Source organism: Natator depressus, chromosome 10, assembly GCF_965152275.1.
Source record: "Natator depressus isolate rNatDep1 chromosome 10, rNatDep2.hap1, whole genome shotgun sequence".
Classification (NCBI taxonomy): Eukaryota; Metazoa; Chordata; order Testudines; family Cheloniidae; genus Natator; species Natator depressus.
Window position 1 is genome coordinate 15,701,320 of NC_134243.1, and position 18,415 is coordinate 15,719,734.

The 18,415-nt window shown below is 36.5% G+C and overlaps 1 protein-coding gene across 1 annotated transcript; it reads right to left on the reverse strand.

Annotated features, from left to right (window-relative positions):
• Positions 1-236: 236 nt before the first annotated feature.
• Positions 237-18,373, reverse strand: PMS2 (PMS1 homolog 2, mismatch repair system component). The gene is made up of 15 exons (XM_074964596.1): positions 18,217-18,373; positions 16,746-16,885; positions 15,615-15,701; positions 14,622-14,724; positions 12,517-12,700; positions 11,608-11,775; positions 9,713-9,810; positions 8,804-8,903; positions 7,901-7,985; positions 7,244-7,396; positions 5,566-6,484; positions 4,776-4,943; positions 2,795-2,895; positions 1,614-1,783; positions 237-1,244 (listed from the first exon to the last, which is right to left on the reverse strand). Exons 1-15 carry the CDS (start codon positions 18,369-18,371, stop codon positions 1,104-1,106), a joined length of 2,772 nt encoding a protein of 923 aa, XP_074820697.1. The 5' UTR covers positions 18,372-18,373; the 3' UTR covers positions 237-1,103.
• Between the last annotated feature and the right edge of the window lie 42 nt (positions 18,374-18,415).

Here is an 18,415-nt window from a genome sequence, read left to right on the forward strand (position 1 = left end):
TATCCATTAGCAAGGACAAAAGCAAGGTTGCAAACATCCTCCTCTATAAATATAACAGATATCTGTGTACTAGCACACTGCTGTAAACAAAAACACTATTTTCTTAGTTTCAGAGTAGCAGCCGTTTTAGTCTGTATCCGCAAAAAGGAAAGGCGGACTTGTAGCACCTTAGAGACTAACAAATTTATTTGAGCATAAGCTTTCATGAGCTACAGCTCACTTCATCGGAGGGTCAGAGTTTTGTCATTGACTTTCAATAAGCCCAGGATTTGGCCTCCTGGCTCCAAAGTAACCAATATAACAACTGCTTTGTTTCTATAGTGAAAGAAGCTCCTAATTTTAGAATGTCCTTACTTATTCCTTTCCATTGGTGGTGGGGGGTCAGATGGATGGTTGCTTGCTTTCATTCTCAGAAAAGGAATATTTTCTTGAAAGAATGTTGATGGAGTAAGGCTCAGTAAGATGCTGCTTAAGAGGCAGAGGCAGATGTCAGAGGTCCACAATTCATACCATCCTCTCCTTAATACCAGTGTTTAACGTTTCTCACTACTAAACATCAGAAAAACCTTGACACTGAATTGCAATTAATAGTGAAAAGAGAAAATATGATTTAATACTTTCACCCATACATCAAATGTGATTTATCTGAAACGGTTACACAAGAGGCACTATAGCCTAAGATATATAATTTTACTTTGTCATACCATAATACACAGTCTCTATAAAGAGAGTGTTCACCTAAAGTTTTGAACTTCCATATAAAAAAGAGTTTATTTTTTAAATCTCAGCTACCAAAAAAAAAAAAAAAAAGTAATATGCAGGGCCAGCCATGACAAAAGGAATGTATTTACAAGTAAATTCTGGTATGTCTTTATGTAGGAGTAATAAAGAAAGATTACAGGATGCCTGTGTTGTTCAGGTAACATTTAAATATGCAAAATGGTAATATTTAAATATGCAGAATGATGGCTAAAACTGTCACTTCTTTGACAAAATAAAAAAGTTTTATGATAAAATCTGTAATTCAAAAAGAAGTGGATTAATAACATTGCCAATGAATTAAGAGTAAAAAACATGAATAAAATACACACAAGGGTCTGCTATTATTGAGAAATCATATCTAAATTGGCTATGTGCCTCATAGTTGGCCTTCCATGGGGACAGTTCCAAGGATGCTCAATCTCACCCATGTGGGTGATCAGTTTCTTCATCTCATTTACAGTAAGTGCAGTTCCAATCATCACCTGTGAACAAAAATGCAAACAAAGTTTAACAATGATATTTTCTCTCTCTCCCTTATGGCAAATTGCTCACAAAAGCTGTACTTCTCCAATTACAGCAGCAGACAAGATACTGTGCAAGACATTAAAATAAAGAGACCTAGAGGACAATCAAAATCTCATTTAAGATCATATACAAAGGGCCCAATTCTGCCCTTAGCTGTACTAGAACTGGTCTAATTAGAGACTTCAGTGAAGTTACTCTTGATTTACACTGGAACAAAAGAGCAGGATCAGGACCAAGGATGTTAGGTGTCAAAATCCACTAGCAACATACAGTCCAATTAAATATACAGTGTATACTAGTAAATATACATCAAATGCAGCACTTACAGATTTTCTACAAGCTCGAGAAGCAAACATCTGTCTGACCCTAGAGGGCCTACACATGACTCCTGGGCAATCACTTAACATGAAGATCAACTCCTCTATGTCCTGTGGACCAAAAGTCCAATTTTTGCTTGTTGGCAAGGAAATCAACTTAACCCTTTCAGTTACAGGAGCTGAAAGATTTTTTTTTAAAAGCAAGATAGTTTATCAATGCAAGTGAACATTTCATTTTGTTTATTGTTTGACAAATAAGTAAAAAATTAAACATGCTCCTTCCATAAGTCAATCCATAATGATCCCTATGTGAGTACTAAAATTTAATTAGCAAACAGTCTTTTGAGAGATTTTCTAATTTTACAAAAATTCTAACATTTTAAAAACTGGACAGCTTGAAAGAGCTGACTGTCTAAAGTTTTTTTTGAAGTTGTGTAACTAAAAATAATCATCAAACTTTTACAAACAAAATCTAATTACCATGGCTATTTTAGGCAAAAACAAAATAACAACCCTTGAAGATTTCTGAAATTTAAAAATGCATAATGGTGAATGGCCTGGCCTGTATGTTCTTGAAAAATGCCACAAGGGATAACAGACATTTTCCTTTACGGCACACAATACTTTACACTACATAGTGCTTTTTGTTCTGAGACTCTGAGATAAACAAGTATTATCCCCATTTTTACAGATAAAAAATTAAGCACTTAGCTATTAAGTGATTTGCCCAAAACCACAAAGCAAATTAGTACTAGGGCCAAAAAGAGAACCCAATAATCCCAACTGTTAGTTCCCTTCTCTATCAGATCATTTGTTTGCCTATATGTAACCCTGTCACATATAAAACAAGGGTTTTACTGATGCAATGCAAGAAGAATCAACTCAATATCTCTTAGAGTGGCAATTGGGTCTGTTAGGTCACTACCACATGCTAAGAAGAATTACTGGAGGAGTCTATATAATTCTTTATCAATCCAATTTCTTAAACAAATATGCATTCTATCATTTTCCATTAAATATTTTCAAGAATCATAAAAGAAAAACAGTATGCATTGAATATGGCAAGTCAATATTTAAGACCTTATTTTGCAACACTACTGACAAGTTCTATCAACTTAATCTTGTTTACTGAGCGAGAAGAAGAAAACTGTAAACTTTTCTAGTTCCAGTGATTCTGGATCCAAACTTACCATCTTCATCAATGACAAAATCAAACCCATTTTTTCTAAATATCTCCAAGTTTTCAATCAATATAGTTTCATTTACAGCAGTTAAATTAAGATTTTGTGGCCTACGAGAGAGGAAAAAAATAAATATATATTTTAAACCAAATTACACAGTTGTGTAATATGACAACAGAATTAAAAACAATTAAATCCTGGCTCTGACACTTAGGCACTATGTCCTTAACCATGTCCCCATAGTTTCTCTGGGTTCTACCCAGGTTTATGTTCAGCACTTCTAAGAGTGAGCCTGGCCTATCTTAAAGGGTGTTGTAGGAATTAATATTGATAACACATTTTGAATATGTAAGGTGCTACATAAGTATGATTATTAAAATTCCTGTGAAACATTGCATTAAGCTTATAAAATTCCAAAATTCTAATACAGAGTGACCAAGTCTGAAATTCAGCAGAAATTTGGTTCTGCAACTGCCAAGCCATGACAACTGCTATAAAGCCTACTTCAGGAGATTTAAAATTTTTGAGAACTGCAGAAACACAGTACCAGCATTTGGCTTGCCTTATCCTCTCTAAAGGCCTGACCAAAGGCAAATGAGTTCAATGGACAGACTAACTCTGAGGACTTTGAATCTGGTCCTATAATTCCAATTCAGCAAAGTACTTACACACATGCTTAAATTTTAAGTATGTGCTTTAATGTATTGAAGCCTAAAACTCTCCTTTCCTCATGCACACTTCTCTTCTGTCAGATTCCAGTGAGACTTTTCTATAAAATGTTCATACCAAATGTTTCTTTCTTGATGTATTTACTTAAGATTCTGCACTAATCTTCAGCTAAACTTGTCCCTTAAGCTTCAAGGCTTTTCTCAAATTATTTACAACATTTTGATACCCACCAGACAACCGGCCGTCACAGCCTTGATGGGCCATTAGGAAGAAACAATAAGACTGTGAAGATACTAATCTCTCTCCTTCCTGACACACTACCAGGTCAGGTGATAAGAACACCTGATACAAAATACCACCTTGGACACTGCTGGTACTTTTCATCTGTAGGGGGATGGGGATCAAACAAAGGTTTCTCCCCTTAGGAAAATCCCTTTTAAGGCTGGGGAGGAGGTTAATTTGGACTCTCCTCCATTGCCTACCCAAGAAGGACCGCTGAAAGAACCTGAAGGGACAAAGGAACTAACCTGAAGGGAAAGGCAGGGGTGAGTCCAGACTGAGACAGGAGTCCAGTCTGTAAGAAGAAATAACTAGAACTCTAAGCTACTGGAACTCTGCAACTTACCTAAAACAACATTTACGGTGAGAAATTACTTCTTGAAACCGGTCTCTGAGATCTTAAGCTTAGTATGCGTGTTTTGTTTTATTTGCTCAGTAATCTGCTTTGTTCTGTTTGCTATCCCATATAATCACTTAAAATCTGCCTTTTATAGTTAATAAATTTGTTTTGTTTATTATTAAACCCAGTTTGTGCAATGTCTAACTGGGGGTGGGGGCAAGAAGTTGTGCATATCTCTCTTCATATTGAGGGAGAAGGTGAATTTTTATGAGCTTGCACTCTTTTTATACAGTGCAAGACAGTATTATTTTGGGTTTATTCCCCAAAAGGGGTGAGGACGTGAGTGCTGGGTGAATCCTCTCACACAGCGCTGACTTCAGTCTGTGTCTGCAGCTGGGTTTTACCGTACCTGGGTGTGTGTGCTGCAAGAGGCCGGAGAGCCTAATTCAGCAAAACAGGGAGAGGGAATCCACGCTGGTGGAACAGGTGCAGCTCATGAAACCCCAGGACATCAGGTGGCATCCCCGAAGGGATGCCCATCATACAGAAGTTCAACGTGACTAAAACTGTACTTGACACACTGAAAGTTCCAGAGCATTACAATCTACTTCACTGGAAGTGGAGTTTCACTACATCCATTTACTATACTAGGTTCCAGCTGTTTCAAACCAATGTTAATAGTAACACACTAAAGACACTTACGCTATCAGCTTCTGACCTTGGAGAATGTTGTGCTGTTGTAACATCTCAAAGTTGTATTTTTCATCAGTAGCATGTTGGTCAATTATGAAGAGATCAGAGTTCAGCTTGGCTACTATAAACCCTAAATTGAACTGACCTATGATTTCCATTTTTGCAAACATCTCTTTACTGTATATAGAAAAACAAATAAACAGATTATAAACTATAACTCACATGTAAAGATTTTAGAGCTATCTGTCTCCTTTTCAATAGGAAGGGTTAGGCCTCTCTACACCACTGACAACCAAAATATTTACTGTCAAGAATATCTGTGTCTCAGACCCTCACTGTCCAGTCCCCATCTGACTCAGTCCATCTCCAAAGCTGCTCCACCCCCAAACTTTACAGTATTTTAGAAGAGGCAACATGAATAATGGGCTCCACTCAGCAGAATACCACCAGAGAAATACCTCAATAATTGTAAGTTTGGTGTTTTTTTGGATACACCACTTAACATACTCCAGATTATTACTAAAGAGGAGTTTATAAAATGTGAGGCACTAGCTGTTTATTATGCACATTACCATATTCTACATGGACCTATATGTTTGCAGAAGCTTGAGTTACCTGATGAAACAAATTGCCAAAAAGGTGCTGACACAGTAATGTAGGTTTGTCATTCATATATAAACCTACATCTCCAAAATTAACAAACAGATCAAAGCTCTCTTGTAAATACTGTTAACCTATATTTTTCATCAACTTTGTTTATCATTTGGTTAACATACCTTAACAAGAAGGTGCAAAATACCTGATTTCTTTTCTTAATTCATCCTCTGCTGTTTTATTGTCTCCAGGGCTAATCTTTGCTCTAAATCTTCTATAATTCTGTGTTTCTGCCTTTTTCTGTTGCTGCTGTATTAGCCTTTTTACTCTTTCTGCTAAAGAGCTCATAGAGAACTCAAGTGGCACAGTTTTCTTTTTAATTTCAATTGGTACATCAACGTGTGGCACTGATGCACTGTTCTCAGCACTCCTCAGTTCTGGACAGCTGGCTGCCTTTAAATTAGCTTGCTCACTTTTAAAACGCTTCAGATTTGGGGGAAAACTATTGGCTTGCTGAGGTAACTCACTCAGTTCATTCTGTTCACCCACTTGGGTCAATTCATGTTCAACCCCTGAAAATTTGGCATCATATTCCAATGATTCCTCACTAAGTTCGACAGTTTCAAGACATACACTTTGAAGCTCCTCTTTTGAAATAATGAACTCTTCTTCAGGTGAACTGCCTGCACTTTCATTGCTGAGGCAGCTACCAACTTCTGGAGTACTAAAGCCAACATTTGACTCTGCAGAGGTGCTACCACATCCAGAATCTGTGTCATTTTCTAACTTCCTCAAATCTCTGCTAGTAACTGAGTATGTATTTGAGTCCATCTGCCTCCAATGTTCAGACTCCTTGCTGGAGATGGACTTTTGACTCTTTACAGGACTTGAAGTGTTAAGAAATGACATAAGTTTTCTCTTCCCCGGGGAGTTGTGTTGATTTCCGACATTGTTAGGGCTCTGAAAGCTGCTCTCTGTCATTTGATGGAGAGAGAATGACTCTCTTAATTTGACAATAGTCATTGCTCTTTTCTCTTCTCTCTTTGGATTCTGGGCTGCAGAATCAAGCAGCATTCCTGTCTGAGGCTTTTCTGTTTCTTCTGCTACTATCTTTTTGAAGTTACCTGATAAAATAGGAATGGAGTAAATTGTAGATTTTCATTAAATGCAATTTAAAAAAACAAAACAAACATCGAACATTTGGGGGACTGAATGACTCATTTGGGGGAAGGGATGTGGAAAGGGAGAGATTGGTAACAAGCCACTATAGACAAACCCTTAATCTCTGGGTCACCAGATTGAACGTAGCCCTGGTTAGCAGTGCTGAAAGCTGTTACCATTTGATGGCTGTTCAGTAGCTTTTTTTTTATTATTATTATTTTTATTTTTAAATAAATCTCATATCCAATGGAGGGCAGTGAGGAATCTGGCACCACAAATGCTTGTGCTACACCTGATCAGTGGATAATTAAGGGACTTCATCTCCTGAGATGCAAATAGGCCAGCACCAAATTTACTTAAAGGCAACCAAAGGAAAAATATAAAAAAGAAACTAGGCTTGCACCCAAAGCTGCTTTTTTATTATGTATAAAGGAAGCCTGAAAAGCTTTTGTGTGATGTGTACGTATATGGTGATAGCGGTGGGGTTTTTTGTTTGTTTGTTTGTTTTAAACTAACGGCAGATCAATCTTGACAACATACTCTGCATTGCTGGAGTCTGACTACAAACTGTGGACTAGAAATCTGGTAATAAGCTTGTCAGTTTCATTAGTAGGCATATTTGCTATCAGAAAGTTAATTTTAAAAATACATCTTTTTCATCATTCTGAGCTCTCCAACATCTGCCACACCCACAGTGACTTCCAGAGTTAACATTAATGTACCTGTAATATCCAGCAGTTTTTGATTGATGTTAAGTTTGTTGACATTGCTACCAAACATTCCCACAAGAGAGGTCTTTAAAATTGCTAACAAAACCTTCTCCTGTTGCAGTAAAATTTGCCTCTTGTCAGGAGTTACATTGATGTCAACACACTCTAAAAATAAAGAAAAGCTATTAATTATATTTCAGATTAAATTATACTATATTTTTGCTCTTTCCATGCTTGGACTGAAGTTCCCTTATTTTTGCCCTCTTTATTTCACAGAGTAAAACAAAAGCCACTGGTAATATGGATAATAAGGCTGCAAATACAACACTGCAAAACTACCTGTAGATCCAGCAACGGTGGTGAAAAATACTGCTTCTGCATAGCAAGACATTTTAAGTTCCACAATATTTAATACTACCCAGCAGACTGCCTTTTTCACCCTGGTCTAGACTGGCATAGAAAGTTACTTCTGGTTAGTGTGCAAACAATAACAGAACATGTTCCGATAGATCAGAAACATCTTCACAACACAATAATAAGTACTCATCTAGTTAGTCCAAAAGCTACTTAAAACCCCAATGATTCTAAAGCTATGCAATTGCATATGTTATATATTTATTATTTCTAGCATTTTACAAAGGTTAATGGAGATTGATTAGAAGAACTCACCAGAATCTACACAAATGTTAAGAACGATAAATGGATATTGGTGCTTATTATACATGTGGTAAACTTCATTCACAACTTTGGAAATCTGCACAGAACACAGAGAACAAGTGATACCATTACTTACTTCTATTCTTTACTGATACATGTTATCTAATGCAGTAATAAACAGACTTCAAGCATGATCTCGCAAATTCTTATTCACATTATTAGACCTTTACTCACACAAATAGTCCCACTGTAGACAAAGAAGCTAAAGTGAGTAAGTATTTGTAGGATAAGACCTATATGTACAAGTTTCTAACCTGGTCATTTCCTGGGACTCTTGACCAACCACCAGACATTTATATCTTTCCTTTACTAGATCAATACAAAAGAAAGTAGTAGTAACAACAATTACTAGGTCTAAACTGGAAAAGAGAAACAAGGAAATCAAGCAACTGTAAGCAGGGTTGGCAGAAATTGCTTTTTTAAAATAAATTTTGACACAATATTATTGATGTTTATTTTAAAGCATTTAATTTTTATCGATTAAAATTTTCACAGTTATACAAAATTAGGAGTTTTAATCATTTATTTAGATTTTGAGCTACTTAAATTTTCACATTTGCAGAAAGTTATGGGGGGGATCAGACAATTATGGGAGAGTGGAGGCTGAGATTTAAAAACTTAAAGCTTTATAACCATTAAAACACAAACTGTCAAAATATATGAAGTAAATATCTTTAAATGACACTAAGTTCTCAAGCAACATTTTTCTTATTTTGCCTATCTGTAAATTCTGATGATTTTTTATGGAGTTTTTTGTATTGGTTTGTGTATGATGAAATCAACGTTACCAGCTTCTACGGATAAAAATCTAATCCTTCCAAGCCTAACTATAAGCAATATTATTAAGAACTGTACCTTTGATTGGTCACATGGTCGCTGATTGACAAAGAAAAATTGTCTCTCTGTTGTACTCCTTCCAACACCATGATCACAATGGGAAAGGAAGCCTGTAATACTGTTTAACATTAATATTGTAAGGGTAGGGCTCAATAGAAGAAAGGAAGACTAGAAACTTTTAAGAGTCAATGCTAGTTCTATAGAGGAACATTTCTGACCAGACTAAAAGCCAAAACTATTACATGTTTTCAGTAAATACCTACATGTGGCTTTGCTCCTCACCCCAGCTTAGCAAAGGCTAATAGTTCACCACTAGCAAGCTCTCCAGCCAACTGAAAGAGTAGCATTCACTGACTTCAGAAAAAGCTGCATTCATGCTTTTTCTGCCTTAAGGAGAGTCAACTGTGATACTGATTTTGAGGACACGGTAAACCCAAGCATTTATATGGCTGTTCACAAATCTCTTTGTATATTAACCATTATAAATTCTAAAAAACTGCACTTTTTAATTTAAAAGAACTTCTTTACTCAAGTTGGACCATATTCTACCTTGTCTTACACCCAGGCAATTGTACTGACTTCAGTGATGATGTACAGGTATAACTGAAGGCACAATTTGACCCATAATGTATAATTATTCAGAACACTACATGTGGTGACTAATTCAGCAGAAAATTAGGGTAAACCAAGAAATATTAGCCCCATCCCTCCCTCTCCACATACATTTAACTGGTTACATCTTAATCCTGAGTTGTAACATGGAAACAAACTACGTTTGATTATTTATTTCCACAGTTGTAATGTGATAGGTATCAACTGTGCTTTTCTAAGTTTTCTAGTCACTGCAAACCACCTGAAACCTTGGATTTCCTTTAAATCAATTACCATCTCAAAATGCATTTCTGACAGCAGTGGCTTCCTACTTACGTATAAAGATTCTGTGGCATATCAGTGGAGTTGAGGCCATATTCTTCACAAACAGCTTCACTAGGAGGTAGTTGAACAAAGGGAATGAGGCTTTGCAACTGAAAGAAATTTAAATTCATAGCTATTCCTTGGTGCAAGAACATCAAAGATCATTTTAGTGATTTAAAGTCAGTGGGTTTTTCATTCATTTTTGCCTTTGTTAAAGTTTAACTTCAGTCAGAAGGATGATAATTGATTAAACAATTATAACTATGGCCTTCTTTTCAGTTCCTTGTTTTATTGTCAGGATCACAACCAACTTGGCACATGGTAATTGTATTTTTTAAAAGTTGACTGGCCAGATTGAACGAAGGAAGTACCCTCAAGCACACAACAGGTTATAGTTACACTGTTAAAGAGCACATGCAAAAGTATAAATCCCTAACAAACTCTTCCTCTTAACCTGTATTTGACACACAACTCCAATGTTAAGTGTTCTGCTCCCCGTTTCATGCCAACACTCACTCACTAAACCTATTTAAGACGGAAAAAATAGTATTATTTATTCAGCTTCAGACTTCCCAGCCATAAATGAGCCAATCAAGATTCATGCCATATCAGAAGACAACGTCATCAGATAAATTTGTATGTTCTGAATGAATGATAATACAATTGATAAGACATCCCATTTGAAACACAAGGTACCTGAAACACAGATAATTTTCTTCAATAAAAAATTCTTAATGTAAAAAGAAAAGGAGTACTTGTGGCACCTTAGAGACTAACCAATTTATCTGAGCATAAGCTTTCGTGAGCTACAGCTCACTTCATCGGATGCAAAGCTTATGCTCAAATAAATTGGTTAGTCTCTAAGGTGCCACAAGTACTCCTTTTCTTTTTGTGAACACAGACGAACATGGCTGTTACTCTGAAACAAATCTTAATGCAGTTTCTCAGTTAGGACACACATACTTTTTTCTGTTTTTGATTCAGCACTTTGGTCTTAAAGGTGCAGTAGTATATAAATAGATACATGTAACTTAACATTTTAGTTGGCTGACCCATGGAGGACATCCAATTACATTTTGGTCTGGACACTCACTCTCAGGAGGAACAGGAGTTAGGAGCATTGCATGGAATAGCACAAATGGGCCCCAGAATGGGAGGAGATACTTAGTACAATATCACTCATTAGCAACCCCACCAGCCAATGGAGTAAAAATGCTTGATAGCTATGACATATGGCTGGGGGCAAGAGTGCATTTACTGCTTTTGTCTTCCTTTTTCTACTTCTTTCCACGAGACAGTTATAACCGATTTATTTATAGCAAACATTTATTAAGCATCAAGCTGCAAATGTCTACATCTGCTGACTGCTATTCCAGTTTGGAAGATAGCCCACAACTTTAAAGAATAAGCTTCTAAATTTCATAGCGAAAGGCTGCAAAACTCAGACATCTTTCTACTTTCCACCCTGCAAAGCGAGTCTTCCACAGCACACCATGCTAACATTTTTATAATTATGCTTTTGAGGATTGGAGAGGATACCTGTGATCCATATGTCACAAAAATTAACAGATAACCAAGCTTAATCTCTCTCAAGCACTTATTAGAATACTAATTTTACCAGTCTCAACAGAGGTATTAAGATTTACGCTCATCCCACCATTCTGTATCTCTCTTTCTGCAAAGAAGGTAAAACTGTGACAACAAACAAAAAAAGCAGTCTGTGCAAACTGCACTCTCTTATTCAACCTATAGGGTGTGCTAGAGCACAATGATTATTACACCCTTCCTCCTATACCTTAAGACAGCTTCCTGCATAATGGTTTATACGGCATCTTTACTCATACTGTATTTAATTAGATTTTAACATATTCTTGCAGCTGCTTTTTCTCCCTTTCCTACAGTATTACCTGTTTTTGCCCAAATATTGCTCCAATGTTTTCCTTTAGACTACAGCTTCCAGTGGTACACACCACTGAGTGTTTTTTCCCTTGGCCAACCTGATTGGTGCAGTTAATTCGAACTCCCGTTGAAATGATACAGTATGCTTGTAATATTTGGACCATTTTTGCATATTCCTATTAAAGAAACAAAAATTGAATATTTTTATGAAACAGAAAACACATTAATAGGGTATCCTATTTAGACATTTTAAAATGTCTATCTTTGCGTACATCACATTTTTTTCCTCACTTCCAAATCGGGTTGTATAGCTTTATTCTGAGATTCAGCTACAACTTCCAGAAACCCTGCAAACAGTTTGATTTTTACATGCGAAAAATAAGAGGAAGATTAAACAATATTTACAAGATATATATTAAGTAGGTAATTTAAAACACTACATTTTCAAATTTTAATTATGCAATGCTTATTCCTATCTTGCTTTCTTTCTCAAATTTGAAAGTTTTGTTAATGTAGTTCTACATAAAATCTGTGTAAAATATGTAAGGAAGGCAAAAGGGAGAGTCCATTTTATTATTTCACAAAGATCTGTATAATATTATAATGTAAATATAGAGTCAATAGATGAAAAAGTATGCAAGATTTAGATGCATCAAACCAACGCTTAAAGTAAATGTTAGTACCACTAATGAGAAGTTAGATTGAAAAGAGAAGAATCTTAGACCACATCTTATTACTTATGTTGAAAGAGATAAAGTTCTAGAATAAAATGTCTGAGCTAATCAAGTCTCTCTAGCACTAAGGTATACCAAGATATAAAGGAAAGAATGATTTAAATTATATGTATTTATTTTTTACAAGGTTTAGATTTGCAGGTTATCACATTTTTTAAAAGCAGAATTTCCAGTTCACTACACCTTTTTAATATTTCGTTGAAATTCCTTGTGCCTCACTGGCAGGGTATAAAACAATTGCTGCACGCTAACAGTTGTTCCCTGTTGTCGTGGGTAAGGAGTTTTCTGAGTAATTTTTCCATTGTGATCAAATACCAGACGAGTTCCAACCTTTGCAGATTTGTGACAAGTAAAAATGGTAACATCACTGGAAGAGGGAAAAAGAGGCAATAGGATTATTAATTAAACAGTAGCTTTTCTTTATCCCGTCTACAGTACCGAAAACTTCAGGTATTTCTATTCACATTATGCCAGCACCATTCACACAACTTTAATTAAGGTTAAATCAGAGTTTACATTATTAACTCCCTTTTGTAACAATTTTTAATAGATAAATATTTGTTCTGGATTGAAACTTCGTACCACAAATAAGTTCTCTAAGAAGCAAATTTCACTTCCCCTTCAAGATTTTTAACCAAGAGTATTCATAAAAACACAAACAACACTGTGCAGACCTTCCTAATTTTCCTAGTTACAATGCAAAAATCTAAGTTTTTATCCCTTACATACATCTTGTAGATAGACCATGATGTTGGGCTTTTGATTTTGATTTCATGCTACTTGGATACTACTTTTCTAATGCAATCACAAAACACTGTAATATTTGTGATGCACAAGACTGTATGGGAACACTGCAGTTATTTCCAACATGCAGCTAATTCAAGAGAAATTATAAAACAAAGTTTTAAAGAGTTACAAACTACAAAAAAGCAAATGTTTGAAGAATAATACTTTGCCTTTGCACAGCACCTGAGGATCAAAATGCATTGCAAAACATAGCCCTTGCAAAACCTTATGTATGTGCTTAACTTTAAAATTGTGAGTTTAATAAGACTAATCAGATGCTTCATGTTAAGGAAGTGCATATGTCTTTGGAGAATCAGGGCATCAGTTATGTGTTATCTGAACAATTTGTTTCCTTTATACAGAACTTACAGCTAAAAAGGATTGTGGATGCTGAATGGATTCAGGCACTCTTTGCAGTTTGGGATAAATCTATGTCAATTTCAAAACATTATTTCATCAATCACTGATATTTGGATCAATTTATTCAGCCATGTAGGTTTATACAGAATGCTTTGCTGAGTCCTACATATTTCAATAGATTCCTGTAAATTGCGAAAGTTGACCACTTCTAAGTTAATAGGAGGTTATTCACAATTAAAGTGTCTCTGGATGCTGGGAGATCACAATAAATATCTAACTGTTATAACTGCAGGAGTCAAGATACTCAGTCTTCAATAATTGCAGAAGCCTCCACTAATTTGTTATGTTTACATGATAAATCACTGTATTTACAATGAAGGATACTGCACATTAAAAGAGCCAAAGGACATCTTGGGGTTTTTTGCAACTAGAGTATGAACAGTCTTTTTTTTTCTTAATGTAGGCCCGGATTCAGGAATGCACTTCCACACGTCCTTCAGCACTTTACTAGATAGGGATGCTTTAAAAATTGACAACCTTCCACCTAACCATAGCTACTGCTGTTCTAACATTGTACTACTTATTGGATTTTCCATTTAAAGTTATAGTTATTTGTGGTAAGAAGAAAAATCACCGCTTAAATGGATTGTCCCTGAACATATATTCCATAGAATATCTATACAAAACAAAACAATACATTTTAACAATTGTTAATTTGGTTGCAGCTCAACTGAATAACATGAGACCCAGCAGAGTTTGGTCTCATCCACGTGCATTGTAACCACGTTACAAAAATATTCTTTAAACTAGGCAGATTACTATATCAAGGTAAACTTGTTTTTAACCGAGTTATAACACAATTTAATCCAGTCCAGATTTGTTGGGTCTGGATCATTAATAAATTAAATATTGTAAGTAATAATTTAACAATTTAATAAATTAATAATTTAATTAATACATTAATTAAACTGTTATTTTTGTATTGCAGAGAGGTCTTAATTCCAACAAATTTACCCAGTTAAAAAATAAGATAATAAAGGAGAAAAACAAATAACTGGGTTCTTGTTTAATTGAGAAATAACCCAATTACAAGTTTCCAAAGTCTTGTTTCATAAATAACTAATGAAGGACAATATTATTACCTTAACGCACACAGTGAACTCAGAGCTTCACCTCGAAATCCAAATGTTCCAACATGCATTAGATCAGAGAAATCTTGTATCTTGGAAGTATAATATTTCAGAGCTGGAAAAATGTATTTAAAATATGTGTAATTGTATCATATCTTTCCAAAATGACATTGATGTATGAAGGTATATTTTGTATCTTCCCAAAGAAACAGAAAACTTTGATGCTTATACTATATTTTATGTAACTATAGTAGTTACATAAAATATATGTAATAATTAACCAACTATTCACTATTTTGCCCCCGTTTTCTGCTTGCAAATAATCTGCAAAATTCTCCAATGTAATTCCAAATTATTTATGCCTTCAGTAAATAAATTTTAGTCTGCAGATTCTTTGCAAACAGTTTGTTGAGAATATTTGCCATTTTTGAAGTGTTGGTTAGTTACATAAGTCACATAGTATTGTTTCTGCTTCCTGTTTGGATGACTTAAAATCTACAAATTGAAAATTTTACCGTCAAATATACAATTTCAAGCTCGCTTTCAGCAAATATTCAAGCTTCAAATTCATTTTTCATTAATAGTTATACTTGTAAATGTGACTACTTGAACTTTTAAAGAAAGTGAATATGAAAGAGTAATGAACACAGCTGAATCAAAATTTCCTTGAGACTCTGAATAAGCATATGCAACAATCCCCCCCACACACACACACACTGTTCACCCCACTCTAAGGCATAATTAGGTTCCAGTCTTCACATGTGTACATACCATAATCATAATGACACCAGGATGGATAATAAAACTAGTTTTACCAGAACTCTTGCAGGAACATGTGTCAAAGATTAAGTAACATCTTAAAGAGATTAAACTTAAATTTTATAAGAAAGAAGTGGGGGTTTTCTCACTGCAGTTATCAGTTTGACAGATAAATCACAGTTTATACATAATATAAATATTGTCAAACGTTTAGAACAAACATAAATTGTGAAGAATTTAACTTACTTAAGCCCTCAAAGTTTTCTTCCTCTACTCCACAACCATTATCTGAAACTTCTATAAGATCTGTTCCATAATCTTTAAGCTTTAGGTCTAAAAATTGTAAAAAAGATTGTTTTCATTCAGTGTTCATGAGCAATATTTAGAATGTATAGCATCACAAAGTCAATAATGCATTGTAAACTCTTCAACAGCCATTTGTTTTCTGAATCAAATTAAACAAGATTCACAGCTTTCAAGAGTTAAGTTATTCAATTCCAAATCAACCTGTGCTTTCTGCTAGATTAGCTCAATTTTTTAAAATTTTCATGCACGTATTAGAGTCTTCTGCTCATAAAAGTTGCCAGCCTGGACCCTAAAATCCTCTATTTCTTGGAAGAGGTTAAGAATAAGCGGCAACACAAGCTTCCTCATGCTGCTTTGTTAATATGTCTGAACTCTAACATGGAGGAAGCACTTCACACATGATACACTAATAGTTGAGTCTCCATCTCCATCCAGATCCCTGGCCTCCTTGCAGAGACTTGAAGAAGAGCTCTGTGTAGCTTGTCTTTTTCACCAGCAGAAGTTAGTCCATAAAAGATATTACCTCACCAACCTTGTATCTCTGATGAGAGTATCAGTTAACGTTAATTACGGCTGTAATTTTTGTGATGCGGAAACTTGTCCACTGGGAACTAGACTTAAACCAAACTAATTTCTGATAGTCCACTGAACAGCCATCAAATGGTGGCAACTAGGCTGGATTGCATGTCAGATTCTGATTACATTTGGTTTTCTAGCAGTGTAGGACATGCTGCAGCAAGCTTCCAAAACAGCCTGATCCCACAAACTTTAATGCCTATGCTTAAGTTTACACAATAGTAATCCCATTAATTTTATATAACATTGGGCAACTCCACTTTGGACCCAGCCACGGAAATAAAGTAGTACAGCCTCCACAGCTCCAACTGTAGAACTGGGACCCCAAGTGCTCTATGCCTTAGTTTTCCCATCTGTAAAATGGCTATAAACATACCTGGTCAAATGCAAGGCATTTGTCCTGAACTGTTTGCAGGTGCAGAGCACTCAGAAGTTACAAAGCAGTATATGAGTACCAAGTGTTAGTCTCACATGAAATTAAAATAACAAGTTTACCAATATTAGTAGCTCCAGCATCTACACTGTTTTCCACCAATTCCTTCACCGCAGTGCCTAGATTCAGTACAACCTGTCCTGAACAGATCTGGTGAACTGATTTATGATCTATAGGCTTGATGGCTTTAGCAGGCTGTGCACTAAAAGAAAAAAAGCAATTAAGAATTAGATGTGAAAAAGGTTGCTATCATTCAGTACTACTTCCCTCACCACAATTATGGCAACTAAAAACACACAGTTAAGAACCAAGTAAGTAGAGGCTGCCAGCTACAGTGCAGTCTCATGAGTGTTAGGGCTTGTCTGCGCAAACATTTAGTTTGCAGCAAGCTAGGCTGTGAACGGACCCTGCACTAGCCTACCACAGACTAATCTATATGTCTATATTTAAAACATTTACAGCAGCACAGCTTCAGCAACACTACCTACACCAACAGGAAGGCTTCTCCCATCCATAGAGGTAATCTGCCTCCCTGAGAGTTGGTAGCTAGATCAACAGAAGAATTCTTCTGTCAACCTAGCACTGTCTACACTGGGGGGTTAGGTCAGTATAGCTATGTCTCTTAGGGGTGTGGATTTTTCACACCCTGAGAGATGTAGCTATACTGATATAAGTTTCTACTGTAGACCAGCGCTAAATAATTAGATTGACTCAGGGCTGTGAAAAATTTCACCGCATGATCACCATAGTTAGGTCAACCTAACCCCAAAGTAGAAACACCTGTGTCAATGGAAAAAATCTTATACTGATCTATCTACTGCCACTAATGGAGATGGATTAACTACATTGACAAAAAGTAATTCTGTAGACATACCAAGCATCTACATAAGAACAGCCACACTGGGTCAGAACAAAGGTCTATCTAGCCCAGTATCCCATCTTCCGACAGCGGCCAATGCCAGGTGCTCCAGAGGGAATGAACAGAACAGGTAATCATCAAGTGATCCATCCCCTGTCACTCATGCCCAGCTTCTGGCAAATAGAGGCTAGACACCATCCATGCCCATCCTAGCTAATAGCTATTGATGGACCTCTTTTTTGAACCCTGCTATAGTCTTGTCCTTCACAACATCCTCTGGCAAGGAGTTCCACAGGTTGACTGTGCCTGAGATGAAGAAATACTTCCTTTTGTTTGTTTTAAACCTGCTGCCTATTAATTTCGTTGGGTACCCTCTAGTTCGTGTGTTCTGAGAAGGAGTAAATAACATTTTCTTATTTACTGTCTCCACACCAGTCATGATTTTATAGCCCTCTCTCATCTCCCGCCTTAGTGTGTTAGTCTGACTGGCTGATGCAGCTTTAGGGTGCCAGACGGGCATAGTGGAGCACGGCACGGCCGCGCGCCGCCGGAAGAGGGCCCCGCGCGCGCCTCCCCCGAGGGGAAGATGAAGCCACCTCCGGGTGCAGGGAGAGGAGCCCTCAGACGCCTCCAAGTCACGAGCACCTCCCCCCACCGCGGGGAACGGGCCTCACCAGGGTGCCGGGGCCTCCATAGAGTCTCTGCTCCCGGCAGGCAGGCAGCCAGGCAGGACTCCTGGGACACAGCCCAGCAGCGCGCCAACGTTAAGCCGCCTGGGCCAGAGCCCACTCCAGCACAACTCCTGTAGGCTCCACCCCCGCGCGATCATTGACCACTAGGAAATCATATTCTCCAATCGGAAGCAAGCTCCAT